At 40.6% G+C, this 16,849-nt stretch overlaps 1 protein-coding gene across 4 annotated transcripts in view; it reads right to left on the bottom strand.

The window, feature by feature from the left end:
- Positions 1 to 602: 602 nt before the first annotated feature.
- Positions 603 to 16,849, bottom strand: part of ZZEF1 (zinc finger ZZ-type and EF-hand domain containing 1) — a 57,860-nt gene continuing 41,613 nt past the window's right edge. For all 4 annotated transcript variants that reach the window (XM_063402420.1, XM_063402421.1, XM_063402422.1 and 1 more), the window contains 13 exons: positions 16,035 to 16,231; positions 15,352 to 15,471; positions 14,284 to 14,472; positions 13,828 to 13,928; positions 13,212 to 13,347; positions 11,874 to 12,233; positions 9,850 to 9,993; positions 8,897 to 9,065; positions 6,984 to 7,082; positions 6,060 to 6,225; positions 4,686 to 4,836; positions 4,119 to 4,190; positions 603 to 3,639 (listed from right to left, as the gene is read on the bottom strand). In XM_063402420.1, the coding sequence (XP_063258490.1) occupies positions 3,565 to 3,639; positions 4,119 to 4,190; positions 4,686 to 4,836; positions 6,060 to 6,225; positions 6,984 to 7,082; positions 8,897 to 9,065; positions 9,850 to 9,993; positions 11,874 to 12,233; positions 13,212 to 13,347; positions 13,828 to 13,928; positions 14,284 to 14,472; positions 15,352 to 15,471; positions 16,035 to 16,231 (1,979 nt within the window). In that variant the 3' untranslated portion in view covers positions 603 to 3,564. The remainder of the gene's footprint in view (positions 3,640 to 4,118; positions 4,191 to 4,685; positions 4,837 to 6,059; positions 6,226 to 6,983; positions 7,083 to 8,896; positions 9,066 to 9,849; positions 9,994 to 11,873; positions 12,234 to 13,211; positions 13,348 to 13,827; positions 13,929 to 14,283; positions 14,473 to 15,351; positions 15,472 to 16,034; positions 16,232 to 16,849) is intronic.

Raw genomic sequence — 16,849 nt, 5'->3', positions numbered from 1 at the left:
ACAGTCCTGGCTCTCCCACACCCTCACAATCCTATTATTTATTTGTGTTTAAGAAAATTACCTAATTAGACCATTCTCCAAGGAAACAACTCGCAGCTTCAGGCAAATACAGGAAGATGTTGAGTTCGGCTCAGCCCTTTCCTCGAGCCCAAGGCAAACAACCTTTTCAATTAAACCCACTGGACCAGGTAGGCACAAGCACCTCTGCTGATAAACATCACTAATTAGAACCAACTAATATACTAATGCAAATCTACAGATTTACAGGAGACATCTGGGACCTCCAAGTGTGTGTTTCAGGTCTCAAAGTAAATATGCACAGGCACTGAAACCAATGGATAACCACGGGAAAAGTGAATTTTTAGGGTAAGGCCACTGGAATGTAAACAGCAGGGCTGGAATTTAAGAGATGACTCCAAAAGTCTGGTTCCTGCATAGCTCGATGTAATATCAGATATTCACCAACCACATGAGGACAAGCAGGTTTGCTTACAGGCATGGAAAATGAGGATTCCTAAGAAAAAACCTGGATCTCACTGCAAACTCCAGCATTAAACATTCAGTGAGCAGAGGAGAAAAACAAACAAAAAACAGACACCGTGTTGTACTTTTTTTGATTTTATAGAATTTTTACAATATATTTCTCTTCATTTGCATATTTTACCCACATCTGTAGCTTTCTTTTTACATGTTGAACTGAACTGGAATAAATCTAAAGGTCTGATATATTTTAAACAACTGATAAAAATTGCAAAGTAGTAAACCCGTAAGAAAAGAAATTATAAAACTCTTGTTTTTAAGTGTTTAATGAAAGCAAGTCAAATGTATCATTAGGAACAATATGGTTTGTTTTAAACACATCATAGGTGATTCAGGCAGGACAACTCTTTTAGTTTTTCTTATATTAGGCACATTTTTTTCAGCATACCTGTTTTCCAGACAGTTTTATACAATTCAATAGCATCATTCACATCCACTTGGAACTTCTGCATAATTTTCAAAATGTGATTGATCATGAATATTCATTATTGGTATTCTATTCGTCTTTTTTTAGAGCTACCAGAAGAAAAAAAAATAATCAGTGTTTTTTTTGTCTGTTAAAAAATCCATAATTAATGATTTGAGTTATAAGGCAGCAACAGATTCAGTGTCAACTCAGGTCACAGTCCTTCAGTTCCATCTAGTGGGTAGAAATTATATTTAGTGGACACTGTTCCTAGACAGTTCCTTCAGGGCAAGACGACTGACTCACGAGGCCAGTCACTGCTGGTAGAGTAAGTTGAGTGGTAATGCCTAGCAAGGAGTTCTGGCCACTCCTGTGTCATCCTTGCAGCCTCATGTCTTCATCCAGAAAGCAAAAGGACAGTCCAACAGAAAAAAAACGTGACTATGACAGAGCTGTGACAGGTTCTGTGAATGGTTTATTTACAGTCTTCATCCCTGATGTGAAAAAAGAAAAAGCCTTCTTTGAACAGGCAGCTGCAGCAGCTGCCCAGCTCAGCAGCCCATTGCATATCCGTGATTCCTCGGGTGCCCACGGAGGCAGTGAAGAGAAGTCCTGCTGCTCCAGAGAAGCAATTTCCAAGTGCTCACCTGCCCCCTGTGACTCCCTAACATCGGTTTAGGAACATCTTTTGGTGGAGCAACTCCCGTGCCCAGAATGTGTTCAAACCTTTTCAAGGTGTGAAGCAGTCGTGTCCCAGGATCTCTGACAGCCCTGCAGGGAGGCTGCAAACTCAAACACCTCGTGAGGATGTGGGAACAGAATGATCCGTGTGTTACAGGTACACCACAATCTTGGGAATTCCCTTCCCATCCTGATGTTTTGAAGGAAATCAACACAGGATGCTCAAGGAGGGCTTTCAGAGCAGCACCTCTGCTTCTTTTCAGTTTTTCACAGACACAACACTTTTCCTGAATCCTGGCATTCCCACTAGTGAAGAGCCACTCCATCCCTGAAGGCAATGGCTTCAGCATGCTGCTTCTTGGTCTTCAGTTTTGAGTCTTTTAGGCAGAATAATCCCATTCTCATTCAAGCACTCACTGTGCACTCACTTGGCTAAACAGGAGTCAAAACAAAACTCTACTGCACTAGATGTCATCAAAAAAAAAAAAAATCCAAGGGATGTGTTACTGCATGTTTCCCTCTCAGAGGGAGAGTGGGCTACCCTTGAACTCCAGCCCCAGCTGAGAACCCCATCAGTTCAGAGGACACTTCCCAAAGCAGGGCTCCTGTGCACTGGTACTTGGACACCAATTAAATTTTGGATAAGCAGAGTCAATAAATATATTTCCTTCTGACAGAGCCACTGCTTTACACAACTTGCATTCAGTTACTACTAGAGCTTTTGGCTGCCTTTTTTTTTTCCATACTCCAGTGTTGGGGTGAAGAAGTGAAGAAGAAAATAATTAGCATTAAAAGTTATCTGAATTTATATTTGACAAAACTAGCTCTACAAACTGTGCAATGGTACACAAAATACAGCCCCAAATCTTTCTTTGTTCTTTTTAACTCTTTGGAAAGGGAATAACCAGTGTAGCTGTGCAGGAAGAAAGCCAATTTATTTCAGCATAGAAGGTCTGCAATTCATTCCATGTTCACTAAGAGAAATGTGGTTATTGCTGTGTAAGATAAGAGTGGATTGATCATTAACCCCACCCTGAGTGCTGGGAGCCCAGGTTCCCAGCATTGCCAAGGACCTCCTAAGCCACTAATACCAAAGTAACTGAAGGAAAAAAAGCCTCGTAATTTCTTGTAAAGATGTGATTTTTGAAAAACGTGTGAGTTCTTCAGGTCTTCCTGTCACCACTGCCTTGTGACTGAAGGCCAGCCTCTGCTCTCTGCACTACAACAATGGGCTGTTTGGAATTGGAGATAAAGCAAGGTAAGAACAGGTGACCCAGATGAATGAACCAAAGAACAGCAGGAACATAAAGCTCTTGCACAGGGATGCTGTGAAACTGGAACCCTTCAAATGCTTTGCAAATCACCCAGTTTGTTTTACAACCTGTAGTTTAGTAAGAATTGAAATCCTTTTCCTTGGGAAGTAGCCTTCAAAGCAAAAATGACAGGATTCAAGCATGGACCATTGCTGCAGCAGCCACTGGATTCTGGTTTGCCTGTTTCACTCTGCAGATGTACAACAGATGCTGCTGATGGCATCACCCCGAGATCAGCAGGTTTTTTCTGAAGCTGACACGTTTCCTGGATCAAGTTTCCTCAGGAGCAGATGATACAAAGGTGGGGGCCTTCCATTCTCACACTTCAGCTACCTTCTTTCCTCTACTTCCTCAGAATAAAAAACAATATTGTTCTGTTTACTCTAACATGCTACAATATGTGCATACATAACTGTAGGCGACGCATGAGTTACTTCAGGATGTGCTTTTTCGTTGAAGTGAGCTGTTACTTTTACAAATTCTACATCAAGGTGGAAGGAAGGAAGGCTGCAGAGTGCTCATACACTGAAGCTGAAGGAACTTCTCCTGAACGGAGTTAAGATGTTTGTTCCAATGTCCTATGGACAAACTACTCTATCCCATGCACTCCGGCCTGAGCCAGTATTAAACATTCCAGAAACTTGTTGATTTGTTTGGATAGTTAATGGCAAGGCTGATAGCAGCAATGTTTCTCAGGGCCTAGAAGAGAAAAGGAAAAACAAAGTCACACCAGATATTCTCCTCAAGCCCAAAGTGTAAAGAAATCATAAACAGAAATAGAAACCTAGAGTCATGGAATGGTTTGGGTTGGGAGGGACCTTAAAGATCATTTCATTCCACCCCCTGCCATGGCCAGGGACACCTTTCACTGTCCCAGGGTGCTCCAAGCCCCATCCAGCCTGGCCCTGGACACTTGCAGGGATCCAGGGGCAGCCACAGCTGCTCTGGGCAGGCTGTGCCAGGGCCTGCCCACTCTCACAGGAAGAATTTCTTCCCAATATCCCAGAAAAGCATTTATGCATAGCTCACTCACAGCTTTCAGAGACCTGTCAAGGTACTGTAAAGACCAAGTACATTAATATCTCTTTTCTAAACTCCACTGGGCAATGAGAAATCAATCATCCAGTGTCTGCCACAAAGATCCCAGAGCCACCCAGCCCGGGGCTGTGCAATCCTACCTGTGCTGTGCAGCGATGAAGATGATCTTCAGTATTTAAGGCAAGCAAATACTCCTGTAGAGATCCAAGCTCCTGCAGCCAGAAAACATCAAATGAGCACCCATGTTTCTACCAAAGGTGATATTCTACTAATTAACATTAAAATGCTCATCACTAGAGCAATCCCCAAGGACCAAAGGAATCAGAACTGCACACCAGTCTCCCAGAGTAGAGCACAGTTTGTGATCACAGAAATGAGCTCACCACACTGTTCATTTTTAAAGTTCAAAACCAACTCAATGAAAAACATATGCAAATACCTTTAAATTAATTATTAAACCAGAATTCCTATCAAATAAACAGTGGCTTTAAGGCCTTAATAGTCATGACTATTACTTAAAGTCCAATGATGGATAAGGTAACAGAATTTCCCTCTAATTAGAATTTGCTGCCACACTCCATAAGTGAAATTTGTTCATGTTTCTGTAGCTCTGAGGGATAAAGGAAAACTGCATTTAGTGTAACACTGCACTCTCTGTCACTCCCAGCACTGAGGAAAGGAGGGACAGGAACACAGGAACTGCTTACAGTAACTCTGTTCTCTGTCACAAAGAAGAGTTCTGCCAGTGCACGATGAAGAGGAAGGAGAATACCAGGCTTGGCCGTGTCGTGACATGAGTTGTTTTCCATATGGGTGAAAAGCTGCCACAGTGGCTTCAATAAGGTGAGGTCACAGTCCCTGAAAGAAAAGTCATTTCAGTGAAATTGTGATGCAATAGTGAATAACCACCATGCCCATTTCTGGGAATGGGGAGGGGTCTAGGGGGAGGCAAATTTAAGAGAACAAAACCACACATTCATGACAATTAAAAATAAAAAATAACCCCTGTGCTAAATGCTCTTGCATCTAGAAATACTCATGCCATACATAAATAATCTTAAGGACACATATCCCTGCTAAAATTCAATTACAGGCTTAGTGGTACAACTAAAAATAGTAATTTGAAAGATATTTACTTTACAGAGGATCAGATCCTCACCAGGTTATTATTTCATCCTTACCTTAATTCTGCAGTATAACTAATACAAAGAGAATAAATTTCTAGAAAATTAATTGAAATCTACCTCTGCCCTGTTTTGTGATGATTTTTTTTCTTAAAAATGACTTTTGAATTCATTAGATTTCTTTAAAGGCCAGGAAAGAAGAGAGAGTAAAACATTTCTGCTATCAAAGCACTGTAAATTGTATCTGACAGGCAAATTAAGAATACCTGCTTCAAACCATAAGGGATTTTTTGCTTCAAAATAGTATCAGTTTAATGCCTTTTTGTTCCCTTGCCCTTTGACAGTGGGGCAGGATGTGGAGCAGTGTTGGAACCCTGAATGCTGAAAGTATCAGGCTCTCTGCTTTGACAGGTTGGGAGGGCTCTGACTCTGACCTGAGATCATGGGAACAGCTCCCAAAACTGAGTGACAGCACTGGGAGTGTGTGTGTGCAGTTTGTGTAATGGCACAGGATGAAATACTTAGAGTTTGGGGTTTTGGGATATAGAATATTGTAATATATATAAGGGACAATGTGGAGGGATTTGGGCATTGCCTGGGTCCTTCTTCTTCACTTTCTTCTTCCTCCTTCTTCCCAGGTTTGGGTGATCTTTTCTAATTGGTCAGTGAAAGCCTGCACTGCAGACACTGAGTGATCTTTACCTGGGTTATAAATAAAATTAACTTAGGTGTTGGGTTTTAATTGGTTTTGCTTATTCTTTAAAAGTCCTTGAAAGGAGGTAGAAGGGGCCATTTTCTTGCCTTCTTAGACAGAGCTCACACCTCGTGAGACTGCAACTTAGAAAAGAAATAACAAACAACGGAGTCTGAATGAGATCCCATCGTGACTGGCACCTTCTGTCCAGACCTAGCAAGAGCCAACAGCCTGCACAGCCCATCCCCAGAGCCGGGGCTCACCCCTGGCTGCTGCCCTGCACGATCCTCAGCAGCAGGTGGATGGCCTTGAGCCGCTGGTGCCCCGTCTGCCGACACGCCACCCCCACCTGCCACTCCCAGATTTTGGCCAGTGGCAGGTGAGGAATTACCCTTTCCTCAGACAGCATCTGCTTTAGAATCTCAAACCCTGTGGAAAAAAAAAAACCAACAAAATTCAAACAGGTGTTCAGTTTTGGAGGGACGCGTTCTGCTCATATGGTCAGTTTTCTCCATACACCAAGTATTGCAAGCCAGAAATATTGAATTAAAATAGTAAATAAAACTCTGAGATAATTCTGCATTACATCCTGACATGGCAACTTTTTTCTGAGGCAAAACTTACACAAACATTAGAAAGAATCACATGCAAAATTAAATTTTTGCCCACATAAGGCAAACAAAACATAAGCCCTCCCTATTACATGACATGCAGCAGAGTTTTGCTGATAGCAAATTATCCACCAGCCTCAATTTCATCAAAAATATTTAAACTCTAAAGTAAACTAACAAAACATCCTATGCTAAAAATTAGACCCAGAACCATCATATTCCAATGGATAACCACTTTTGGAAAATGCAATTACCATTATTTCTGTTTCCAATTACAGCATCCTGGAGTGTTTACTAAATACTCTGTAATTACTACCGTATAACTAGACTTTGGATGCAAATTACATTATTATAATTGTAATCTCCAAGTCTCTGTGAAGATTTTGTGCTTCTACCCCAAAGTCACCGGAAGCAAGAGACACCAGTTGAGTTTCCACTTGAACAAAACAAATCATGTTATTTCTAAGACACTGAATGCAAATTCTCAGCCAAGGAAATGGGATAACCACAGGTCTCTCAATGGTCATCAAAATGACTAAAAAAAGCCCTTTTCAATAGATTCTGAGCATCTCTTACCTGTCTGAAACCTTCCCAGATGACCTGCTGTCACTGTAAACTTATAACCCCACTCAGTGTTGCTCATGTCAGAAGTGAATCGGTAGTAGAGCGTGTCTCCTATGTGCAGGGAAGGAAGAAAGCCCACATTACTATCTCTGAGTTAGTTTTGCCATCTCAAATACAAATTAAATGAAAAGTCTGAAATTAATTAATCCCAGATGTCTTCATTCAAGAGAGGTGGTATTTTATTTTTTGGTAACTATGAAACACAAAGAACAGGTGACAAAGAGGAGGCTGAAGCAAAACATGCAATAGTTTCCCCTGTCTAAAGGTGCTGGATAGGAAGGATAATATGTTTTACATTTTTGACAGCTAAATAGAGGAAATTAAGGAAACTCCATATTCTGCACATGTAACTTCACTTTTGCAATTGTATTGCTGGATCAGTTATGATTTATGAAACAAGAACCCCTATATAGGCAGCCAAGTTCTTTACAACAACACCTGAATTCATGGGACAAAAGGTTTAAAATATTTGAAAATAAAATTTTTACATGTCAGAAAATTAAACATTTTTACTGTAATGAAGAAATCTCTTAAACTTAATCACTTCAAAATAGAAGGACTATTTGAAGAAAAGAAGAGAACATTTGACCACTTCACAATCTGGCAAAAAAACACTAAAAAGATTTTTGCCATTGTAGCATCTGCACCCTCAGGGATAAATCCTGGTAGTTGGCTGTAACACTACACAAAACATCTTACCTACTGTGCTCTGTAATACTAGACCTGTTAAAACTTAAAATATCCTTCTGCCCCATGAAAAAGCCTGTCACCCTGGGGCAAGCAGGCTAGACTTCATTGGGAAGCAGAATTTTCAAAGTTTCATGAACAAGAAAAAAATTGAAAACATTTTTTAGGATTTAAAAGGAAGTATCTATCAAAGAATTTCTGTTTTAACCATGAAATGGAGACAGTGTTCTCTCCTACTCATAGAAGAAAGCTCTTCAATCAAGTGAAAAGCCCAGAAGCCTTTAAATGTCTGGTTTCAGCTGGAATCAAGAGCCTCAATCCAGACAGCCTTGATTGGAAATGAACTTCCACAAGGTGAAACTCAATTTTCACAGCCAAGGCTGCTCTAAACAATGGGCTTTGAAGTTCAGCTCCTCAGCAACTATTAGGGAGCAAAAAGAAGACAGACAGAAGTTCACAAAAATCTAAAATATTTCCACAGAACACACATCTGCTTTTAACTAGCACCTTGTAACCCAAACTCAGCACCTTGTAACCCAAACTGGTTTGCTAAGAAAGCTCCTAAATCTCTTTAAAGGTGCTGACAGTCCTCAAAGTTAAGAGCTTCCTGCAGCACCGCAGTGCTCAGAGGGTTAAAACAGTTTAAAATCAGAAGCAGTCCTTGAGCTCCCCTGCATTTGCTCTCACAAATGTGCTTAGAGAATCCAGAGAGCAGCTGGCAGCCAAACCCTGGGATTTTTCCAGCTGTGCTCTGTGGCACCAGCTGGAGCCAAGGCGCTGGCACTGGCTCTCTTTGCTCAGAGCAGCAGAAATAAAGATAAGCATATCTTTTTTTTTTTTTTTTTAATAACAAATGTGCTTCCTGTGGAAAGTAAGGCAAGGCATAAACAATGTAAGTGAATATCGTGCAGAACAAGGACTGTGTTGGAACAGAATCAAGATCAAATTTGTTTCCAGTAGCTGAGTGCATGCTTTGACTGAGGGGTGGAAAGAAAAGGTCACAGCACAACAACAGATAAGCCACGTTTCAGAAACAAATGCAAGAGCAGCACGTCACAGCAAACAGAGAGGGACAAGGAAAGGATTGGCTGCTTTCCTACACATCCCATCCACATTTAACTCATCAGGAGTTTCTTTCAGGAGCCCCAGCAATCTAAGTTTGATCAGGGCATATTCACCTGGAAGCTCAAAGTCAGTCCATTTCTGTGGGGAGCCACTGAAGCTGTGCCTGTCCTGCTGGAAGTCGCTGCTGCTGGACATGAGCAGCTCATCACAGCCCTCCTCCGTGTTACACTGCGAGTCAAACTTGATGGAGAGGTAGATAGCACCAGGAATGTGAACTTTATCCTGGAAATAAACACAGGAGCTTCGTGGACTGCCCAGAACCCACTTCTCTTTCACCACACAAACAAGGGAGATATTAAAAAAGTGACAGCATCTCTGCAAGTAAAAATCTCTTTGATATTTAAGTAATTTAACAAATGAAAATTGAATTGCCAGCAATGCTTTCCTTTTTCAAAAGCAGTAATTGTTGCTGATATTGATCTCACTGCCAGAGCCCAAGGGGTTAGATGCATTTTAAAAATAAAAATCAGAAGAGTCAGAGCAGCAGGGAAATAAAAAAATCCCCAGACTGCCCAGAGGCAATAATTACTTACCAAACTATATCAGAAAAAATGCTTTCAAACAGTATCAAGAGAAGAAAATCAGAAACTGTTTGTGTCAGGGAAAGAGTCTAAAATGAGAAATAGAAGAAAAAAGACACCACTCCTACTTTCACCTAACAGCACAAGGGAGTGACAGGCCAACTGAAACAAACCTTTGGAAGGAAGGGTAGAAACATTTGATCATTAAGGCCTTGAAACCATTTATAGATCTGATCTGCCTCAAATACATGCACAGTAAAACCATGTAAGTTTTGCACTTTTTATATGATTGAGTTAGAATTACATTAAAGTGCTTGACTGAACACATTTCTTTGCAGGGCAAGGCCTGGGCTATCTGACATCAGCCTTTTGCAGACCTCACAGGCACTCAAAGCACAGAAATCCCACAGATACACAAGTGGAACTTGGAGAGGCTTCTGCTCCAACCCCTGGGTGATTTCAGCTTCAATCCATGCCTGCCTCACCTCGAAGTTGGTATTGTTGTTGTAAGGATGCTGAGATTCCCTCATCTGCACTGCCATCCCTGGCTCCTCCATGAACTGACAGGCTGTCAGGGCCATGGTCCCCAGCATGTTCTCCTTGCAGCCATGCAGCACCTTCTGGAGAATCTGGGGAGGAGGAACATCATGTAAATACAATTTACTGTCACGAGAACATTTACAGCTCCACATGCCAGGGGCTGACACGACTCATGCCCAGCCACACAGTATTTTGGAAGAGGGAATCAAGGTACCAGCAAGAAATAAGATAAATTCACAGATGACGCCTACAAATGTCATCTCCATTTCACTCTGAATGTCAAAAGATTTCACTCTGTCCTCTGTTCTAGATCTTTCATTCTTTATTTGATAAAAACATGATAGATATTGGCTACATCTCTTCACACAACTGCTAGAATCAAGGCTAATCCATAATTAACAAGAAATGAAAGCTGTAATCAAGTGAGATTATTAACAACTTTGTTAACATACTAAACAGGCACCTTTACCTTCTATACCTACAGGTTTTGATTTGAATAGAGTATGTCATCTATTTCAGCCTTCAAAAACAAAAAGTATGACTGTGCATAAGAAGAAATAAATTGATAAAGTATCAGTTAGATGGCTGAAGTTTTGAAAGCAGCAGATGCAAGTCCTGTACATTTAAAACTACCCAAAAACGCCCTTTAATCTATCAGGACACCCTAAATATAATTCAGAACCACCTGAGTCTCCCTTTTTCTTATTTTTATATCAGTGCATAAAAGCCCTGAATCAGGAATTATTTTACTTGAGGCCCTTTCAGGTCATCAGAGCAACTCCTTAGATGTCTTCACCTCCATCTCCTAACTCCTCCTGTAAAATGTAATACACCAGCTCAGGCCAGCAGGGTCATCTCCAGAAACTGATTTCTTGGGAAAAAGAGTTTAAAAAACAAAGGCAGCAGGTAGCAGTTCCCTGAATGCACTCTTTGCCTTGCATTTGCAGAACAGCCTAGGACAAAGGCTAGGCTTTTGCATTTAATATGCCTTAATAGATTTTATTGTATCCGTTCATCCTGCCCTTTTCTGAACCCATAAAAACACCCTGGGGCAACAATTTCCATGACTTACTGTGTCAAGAACCTGTTCTTTTGGTTTGTTTTGGACCTGCCACTTATTACCTTAATCTGACACTCCTTTGTTTTCTTACTGGGAGGGCCAGTGAATAATACTTGCTCTTAACTTTTGCATGCTATTTACTGCTTTAAATCTACAGAGAAAGAGGAACAGACTTTTCCATTACTCCTTCTCCCTCAATGCCCCACATGGGAAAGATCCAGAATGAAGAAAACGAGTTGGTTCCTCATTCTGAAGTTATTCCATGGCTGTTTTAATCCCTGATATGATTCTTCTCTAGGCCTCTTCCAGTTGTAGTGCATCTTATTTTAATTTTTTCATGAGATGAGGGAGTCACTGCAGTCCAAAAGAGTGCACAGTATTGGTTCAGTGACATATCAATGCCTTCTGCTTTAATTTTCACTCCCTTTTTGAAGATTCCCAGCACTTGATTTGCTTTGACTGCTGTGAAGCCTTGAGCTGACACTTTCATTACAGCATTCTATTGTAATTCCAACATCACTTCCACCACCAGCTCATCAGTGGAGTAGCAGGTATTACAATATACCCATTGAGATCTAAGAAAAAGCAGCTTTTAAAAGGCACTGCCTATTTTACCAATTTCTCTAGATTACCATCTAGATTGTCTATTTTCAAAACAGACTGCCTATTTTACCAATTCCTCTTTCATAACTGAAAGAGTTCTCTCTACACAGCTAGTTTTTCCATTTTCTGTTAACAAGATCAGCACATCAAGACACTGACAGATTCCAACTGCTCTTCCAGAACTATTTTAAATTTCGGAGTTTCAATTTAATTGAAAAAAAAGGAACTGCAAGTATTTTTGTCAGTCAGAGTCTCATGGCATGTGGGCACAGGTTTTGTTCACGTGTCTAAGTGAAATCCACTTACTTTTTCCCACAGCTGCTTCTCCTCCAGCTGCATCAGCATGTCCAGGATGTAAGTCATATGGGCTGGGCCACTGAGATCTAGGATTTCCTCATTTATTGCCACATCATCAGGCCACTCAGCCAGCAAGGATGCCAGCACATGCCTGGCATACAGAACAGCAATTGCCTCGTTGACACGATACAGGTAATCCCTGACAGCCTTTTTGCTCCTGGAGTCCAGCTCCTTGTGCAGGAGGATGGAGCTCTTGGTGCGGCGCTGCTTGGCGTAGCTCAGCTGCAGGTCACTCTCCGTGTTGGTGATGAGTTTCTGGGCAACAGGGTTGGTTTCTTCTGTTGCTTTATCACACAGTACAGGCTTGGACTGCAAGAAGAGAAATGTAAGTTTGAAAATAGGCTGTCAGTAATTTACAGTTGGATATCTGACCGGTCAAACCGGAGGCTGAATTTATAAATGAATTTGCCAAAACCCCCACAAAAGTGGGATCTCTCACACAGCTACAGATTTCCTGAAAAATACTGTTTATGTCTACACAGCTCACTGTACACTGATGCATGTGTGGGAACAGCTGTTAAAATTCTAATTAGAAGTGTTAACTGAAGCTCACCTACAGAGGTAAAGCTACCAAGTGCCCTGAAATGAGGCAAGTTGGGAGGGACTTTTGGAGATCACTTGGTCCAAATTTGACTTAAGGCTGAGACAATTTCAAAATCAGGGCTTTGTCCAGTTAAGTTTGAACAATTTCTGGGTGTGGATATTTCACAGCCTCTTTATAAGCTGTTGAAAGGCCTGTATTTTTTTTTCCTTATAATTATGTGAAGCTGCTTCAGGAAGCTCCTTCCCCTTTGCTATGCAACTGATAAACAGCTGTGCTGGTGACACCACATGAGCCCTCAAAATAAAGCAGATCTGTGGGACCCTGCTATTGAATGCACAACCTAAAACTTGCAAGTGTAGTGTCTATTTTACAAGATAATTTCATTGCTTCCTTGTTCTGCTGAATTTACTGTAAGATAACAATGATATGCTAAAACAGTAGCATGGCACAAGCTTACAGCAATGAGATACAATCTCTCTTCTGTAAGGGGAGGAAATTACAGCCTGCAATCACAATTTGTTCTCCTGAGCTGGGAATCAAGTTCTTTCACTTCCTTAGGGAAGGAATAACAAGGAAGAAATATTTGCTTCTTGTACCTGCTCACTCATTTTGACTTAAAACATCGATAACAGATTATTTCAGATGTATAAAAAAAAATTTCTCAGGTTTGAAGTTACTAAACAGAAGCTGAATGCCAAAATTGATTATTTCCCAGTTGCTGCTGTCTGTAGAGGTGTCCATACCAAGCAGGGTAGGATGATCATATCTGTATCCACTGCCTTGGAGCTCTGCTCCTCCAGCCTCAGGCGTTTGCTGGGCTGCCACTTCTGGGCCAGCGTGCGGATCCTCTCGTCCGTGGTGATCACATCCCCATCAAACCTTAACAGAGGCACAGGAAAATCAAAAATACACAAATGTGTTTCCCAAGTAATGCAGACTCCATTAGGGCAGTTAAATGCAAATTCAATCTTCCCACCTTCTGTTTTGGAATTAAACTCATGCCTATTTTTATCACCTTACTGTTCTCTTAACAAGCCAAAGGATTTAAATGTTACAAAATCACTCATTTCTGTGAGAACATGGTGTCTCTGAGATGCTTTGAGTACCAGAAGCCACATGTGAGCTCTTGACTCTTTCTCAGTTCACAGAATTCAGAATTCTACCACACAGAAAAGAGCATGTGATGTGTTTCAGAAAGTGGTGACTTGCCTCCATAAATACAACTTAGCAGGAGTTTATTTCCTTCCTTTTTCCACACATGAAAACCAAATCTTATCCTTGAAAGAATTTCTATTCAGAACCAAGATTTTAGATTTTCCCCCACCACTGTCTCTCTGCTGGACCCAGACTTTCACTTACCTCTTTTGAACTTCCAGGAAAAAAGAATCTGTTCTTTTCATCTGCAACTCATACATGGCTCGAAGAATGTGGAGAGGTGCATTAAGTGCATCGTGTGTCATCTGAGCAAGGAGCAAAAAGAAATTAAAAACCCCCAAAAACACATCAGAGGGGGAAAAGAAAGATTGAATTTCTTTAAGGATGACCTAGGCATTATTTTCCACTTTATAGGTAAAGAATTAATGAACTCAGTATCTGGATTGATAATAATGAGAAGCAATTTAGCAAAACAGTGTAGAATGATTTTGTTGCATTTATTACTGTAGCTCATCTTTATTTTCTTTACAGAATGATGCATTGAAATCATAGACCTATACTGTATAAATTTAGAAGGAAAACAACCATATGAATAACCAAATGTTTTATGCAACTAGCAAATGCACATTTACCCAAAAGGACGTAAACTAATTTAAATACCAAGAAACAGATTTTGGTGGCTTCATCCAGGCCCTCCAGAGGATCAAGTTTGTTCTGCTCTAAGTCAACAGGACCAACCACAGGCTGCTCCACATCTTGATCTTGTTCCCTGTCTTCCAGTTCAGTATCCTCCTGTTCAGCCAGGGAACTGATGTCTTGCTTTGAGGAATACAGCATTATTGACAAAATCTGCATAGAAAAAAGGCAGCATATGGTGTAACAGCTGTAGGTATTATTAGTTTATTTGCTAACAGCACCTTAAAGGAACTTTATCAGACCTGGACAGTGCTTAATACATGCTATTTTACAAAGAGGCACACCTAAAAAATAAAAAAGCAACCCCAAAGCATGAAACAAAACCATTTCCCACTTCACTAATGAGTTACACCTTCCATGCTGCTGCAAAGACAACTTCAGCGATTGGGTGAAAGTGCAAAGAAAGTTAAGAAAGTAATTATTTAACCATTTCAGTACATGAAAGGTTTGAAGATTCCAAGACAAAACCAGAGCAAAGGTTTTGTGATGCCCCTACACACCCTTCTCCTTTAAAAACAGCCCTTTGGCTTCATCATAGTCCTAAAAATGAATTAACACAACTCCAGCCTAAGAAAAAACATAACTCACAGTTGAACCACACTTATATTTCAACAATTGACAACCACTGTGAAAGAAAATGCCCACGTGTGCATTGATCTTGCCATCTGCTCTGCAGCAAAACCTTGTGCAAGTTGTGCTTTTGAGATTGTTTTTTAAACTGAAGAGTGGAATTTTCAAGAACAATCTAAATAAAATCCATAAAACAATCTGAGTAGGTGAGTAATGTCTCATCCTCCAGAATTTTTTTCAAATAAAATCAGATTAGTGAAAATCAGCTCCTGCTTTAAAGAATTTAGTCTGTTATCCACACGATTACGATGGGCAGGAGGCAGATTCAGGGATACAGTTAAGTGAACATTTTTTAGAGACTAATTAGAAATAATCTCGAGTCCCCAGGAGGGCAGTGTACTGCCATAACCTTTCATGCCACTGTGTGAAGCCTGACTTTTTACAAAATGTCACTTTTCTTACCTCCAAGTCTCGGAGAAGCCAAGTCTTACTGAAGCCAGTTCCTTTGCTACACTTCTTCACTAGAAGTTTGAGTAAACCAGACTGAAGAAAGGCAGACTGGATCTCCTTAAAGCCATGAATCTGCACACAAAGACACACACACACAAATAAATAACTGAAAAAGGAACAATGCATCACAGTGCTTGCAAGGCCTTGTCACACAGCCTTGGGTGAATTTCCTGCCAGATGAACTACACTGGAAACCTTCTTCTTTCATTTCACTAAAATAAAAATCCCCACTTCAAATCCCTTAAGGGTATCATCTGTGACATGCACAGAGTAGTAACTGAGTCTCTGTTTTGATCTGACAGTAAAAAAAAAAAAAGAAACATTTCCTCTTGAAATACTTCAGGAGTGAGAAAAGTGAACTTCACTCCACAACATGTTATCTCTAGAAGTTTTTTCCTGAGCTCTCCTGAATGGCTGGCCCCCAGAGAGGAGAAGCAAAACAACTTCCAGCTCAGACAAAAGCTATTTAAAGCCCAGCAACATTTTCAACCCCCTACAGACCAGGAATAAAGAGATCCAGCAGTGACAGAAATGCCCTCGTGGTAACTCCCCAGTGTGCTCAGTCAATACCCAAGTTCCTGTAGCACAGGGAAGAACATGAGTTTTTATTTCTCTCTCATATTTTGTGTCAGTACCTTCAGAGTTCTGTAAAGCCCTTTTAGAGCCAGTGACAAGACCCAGGTTGTCTCCACTGCCTCAGTATAGCTGCTGTCCATGCTGGTCTGCAGGAGGTGGGTGGAGATGAGCACAAAGTGCTGCAGGTACTGCCTCAGCTGGGCCTGGCAATCGCTGCCCTCCTGCTCACATTTCTGAATCAACTGATAATCTTTCACTGCAAGAGAGAAAAAACACAATTCACTTAGCTCACCTTAAAATGTTGTAGAGTTAGCTGTTGGTAGATATGAGTAGGCTGAGACATGAGGCATCCTTACATCAATTATGTTCTAATAAAGGTCTAATACAAAAATTATCTCAGATTCCCTGAACATTTTCCCCTTCATTTTTCAGTACAAGTGAAAAATCCCCAGGTCACTTCTGGCAATAGCACATATTTGCACATCAGCAGTACAGCAGGCAAAGCAGCACAAGTTGTATTTTACAATTAAAATGGGGAAAATTCTGACCTGCAATTGATATGATGAAATAAATATTGCTGATCTTTCTGTTTAAAATGTCAACAGTTAAAAAAAAGAAAAGCTTTTATATTCAAATCTTCCTTCAACAATCAAAAAGCACTTTAGTCTGTTGATTTTTCCAAATGTCTTTTACACAACTTCAGCAGTCAAATCTTAGGACAACCTTTGCTTTATTAAGTTCCCAATATTAGGTCATACAAAGAGAAAAGCTCTTGCTCCTAAAAACCCAACTGATTTGTTATATATTAAATGTTTCACTTGGTCTCAAATTTTAGGGCTATCCAAATTGTTTTTAAATTAGCAATTTTTCTAAA

The sequence above is a fragment of the Prinia subflava genome, chromosome 8 (assembly GCF_021018805.1).
Source record: "Prinia subflava isolate CZ2003 ecotype Zambia chromosome 8, Cam_Psub_1.2, whole genome shotgun sequence".
Lineage (NCBI taxonomy): Eukaryota > Metazoa > Chordata > Aves > Passeriformes > Cisticolidae > Prinia > Prinia subflava.
This window is presented reverse-complemented; position numbering and strand designations above follow the sequence as displayed.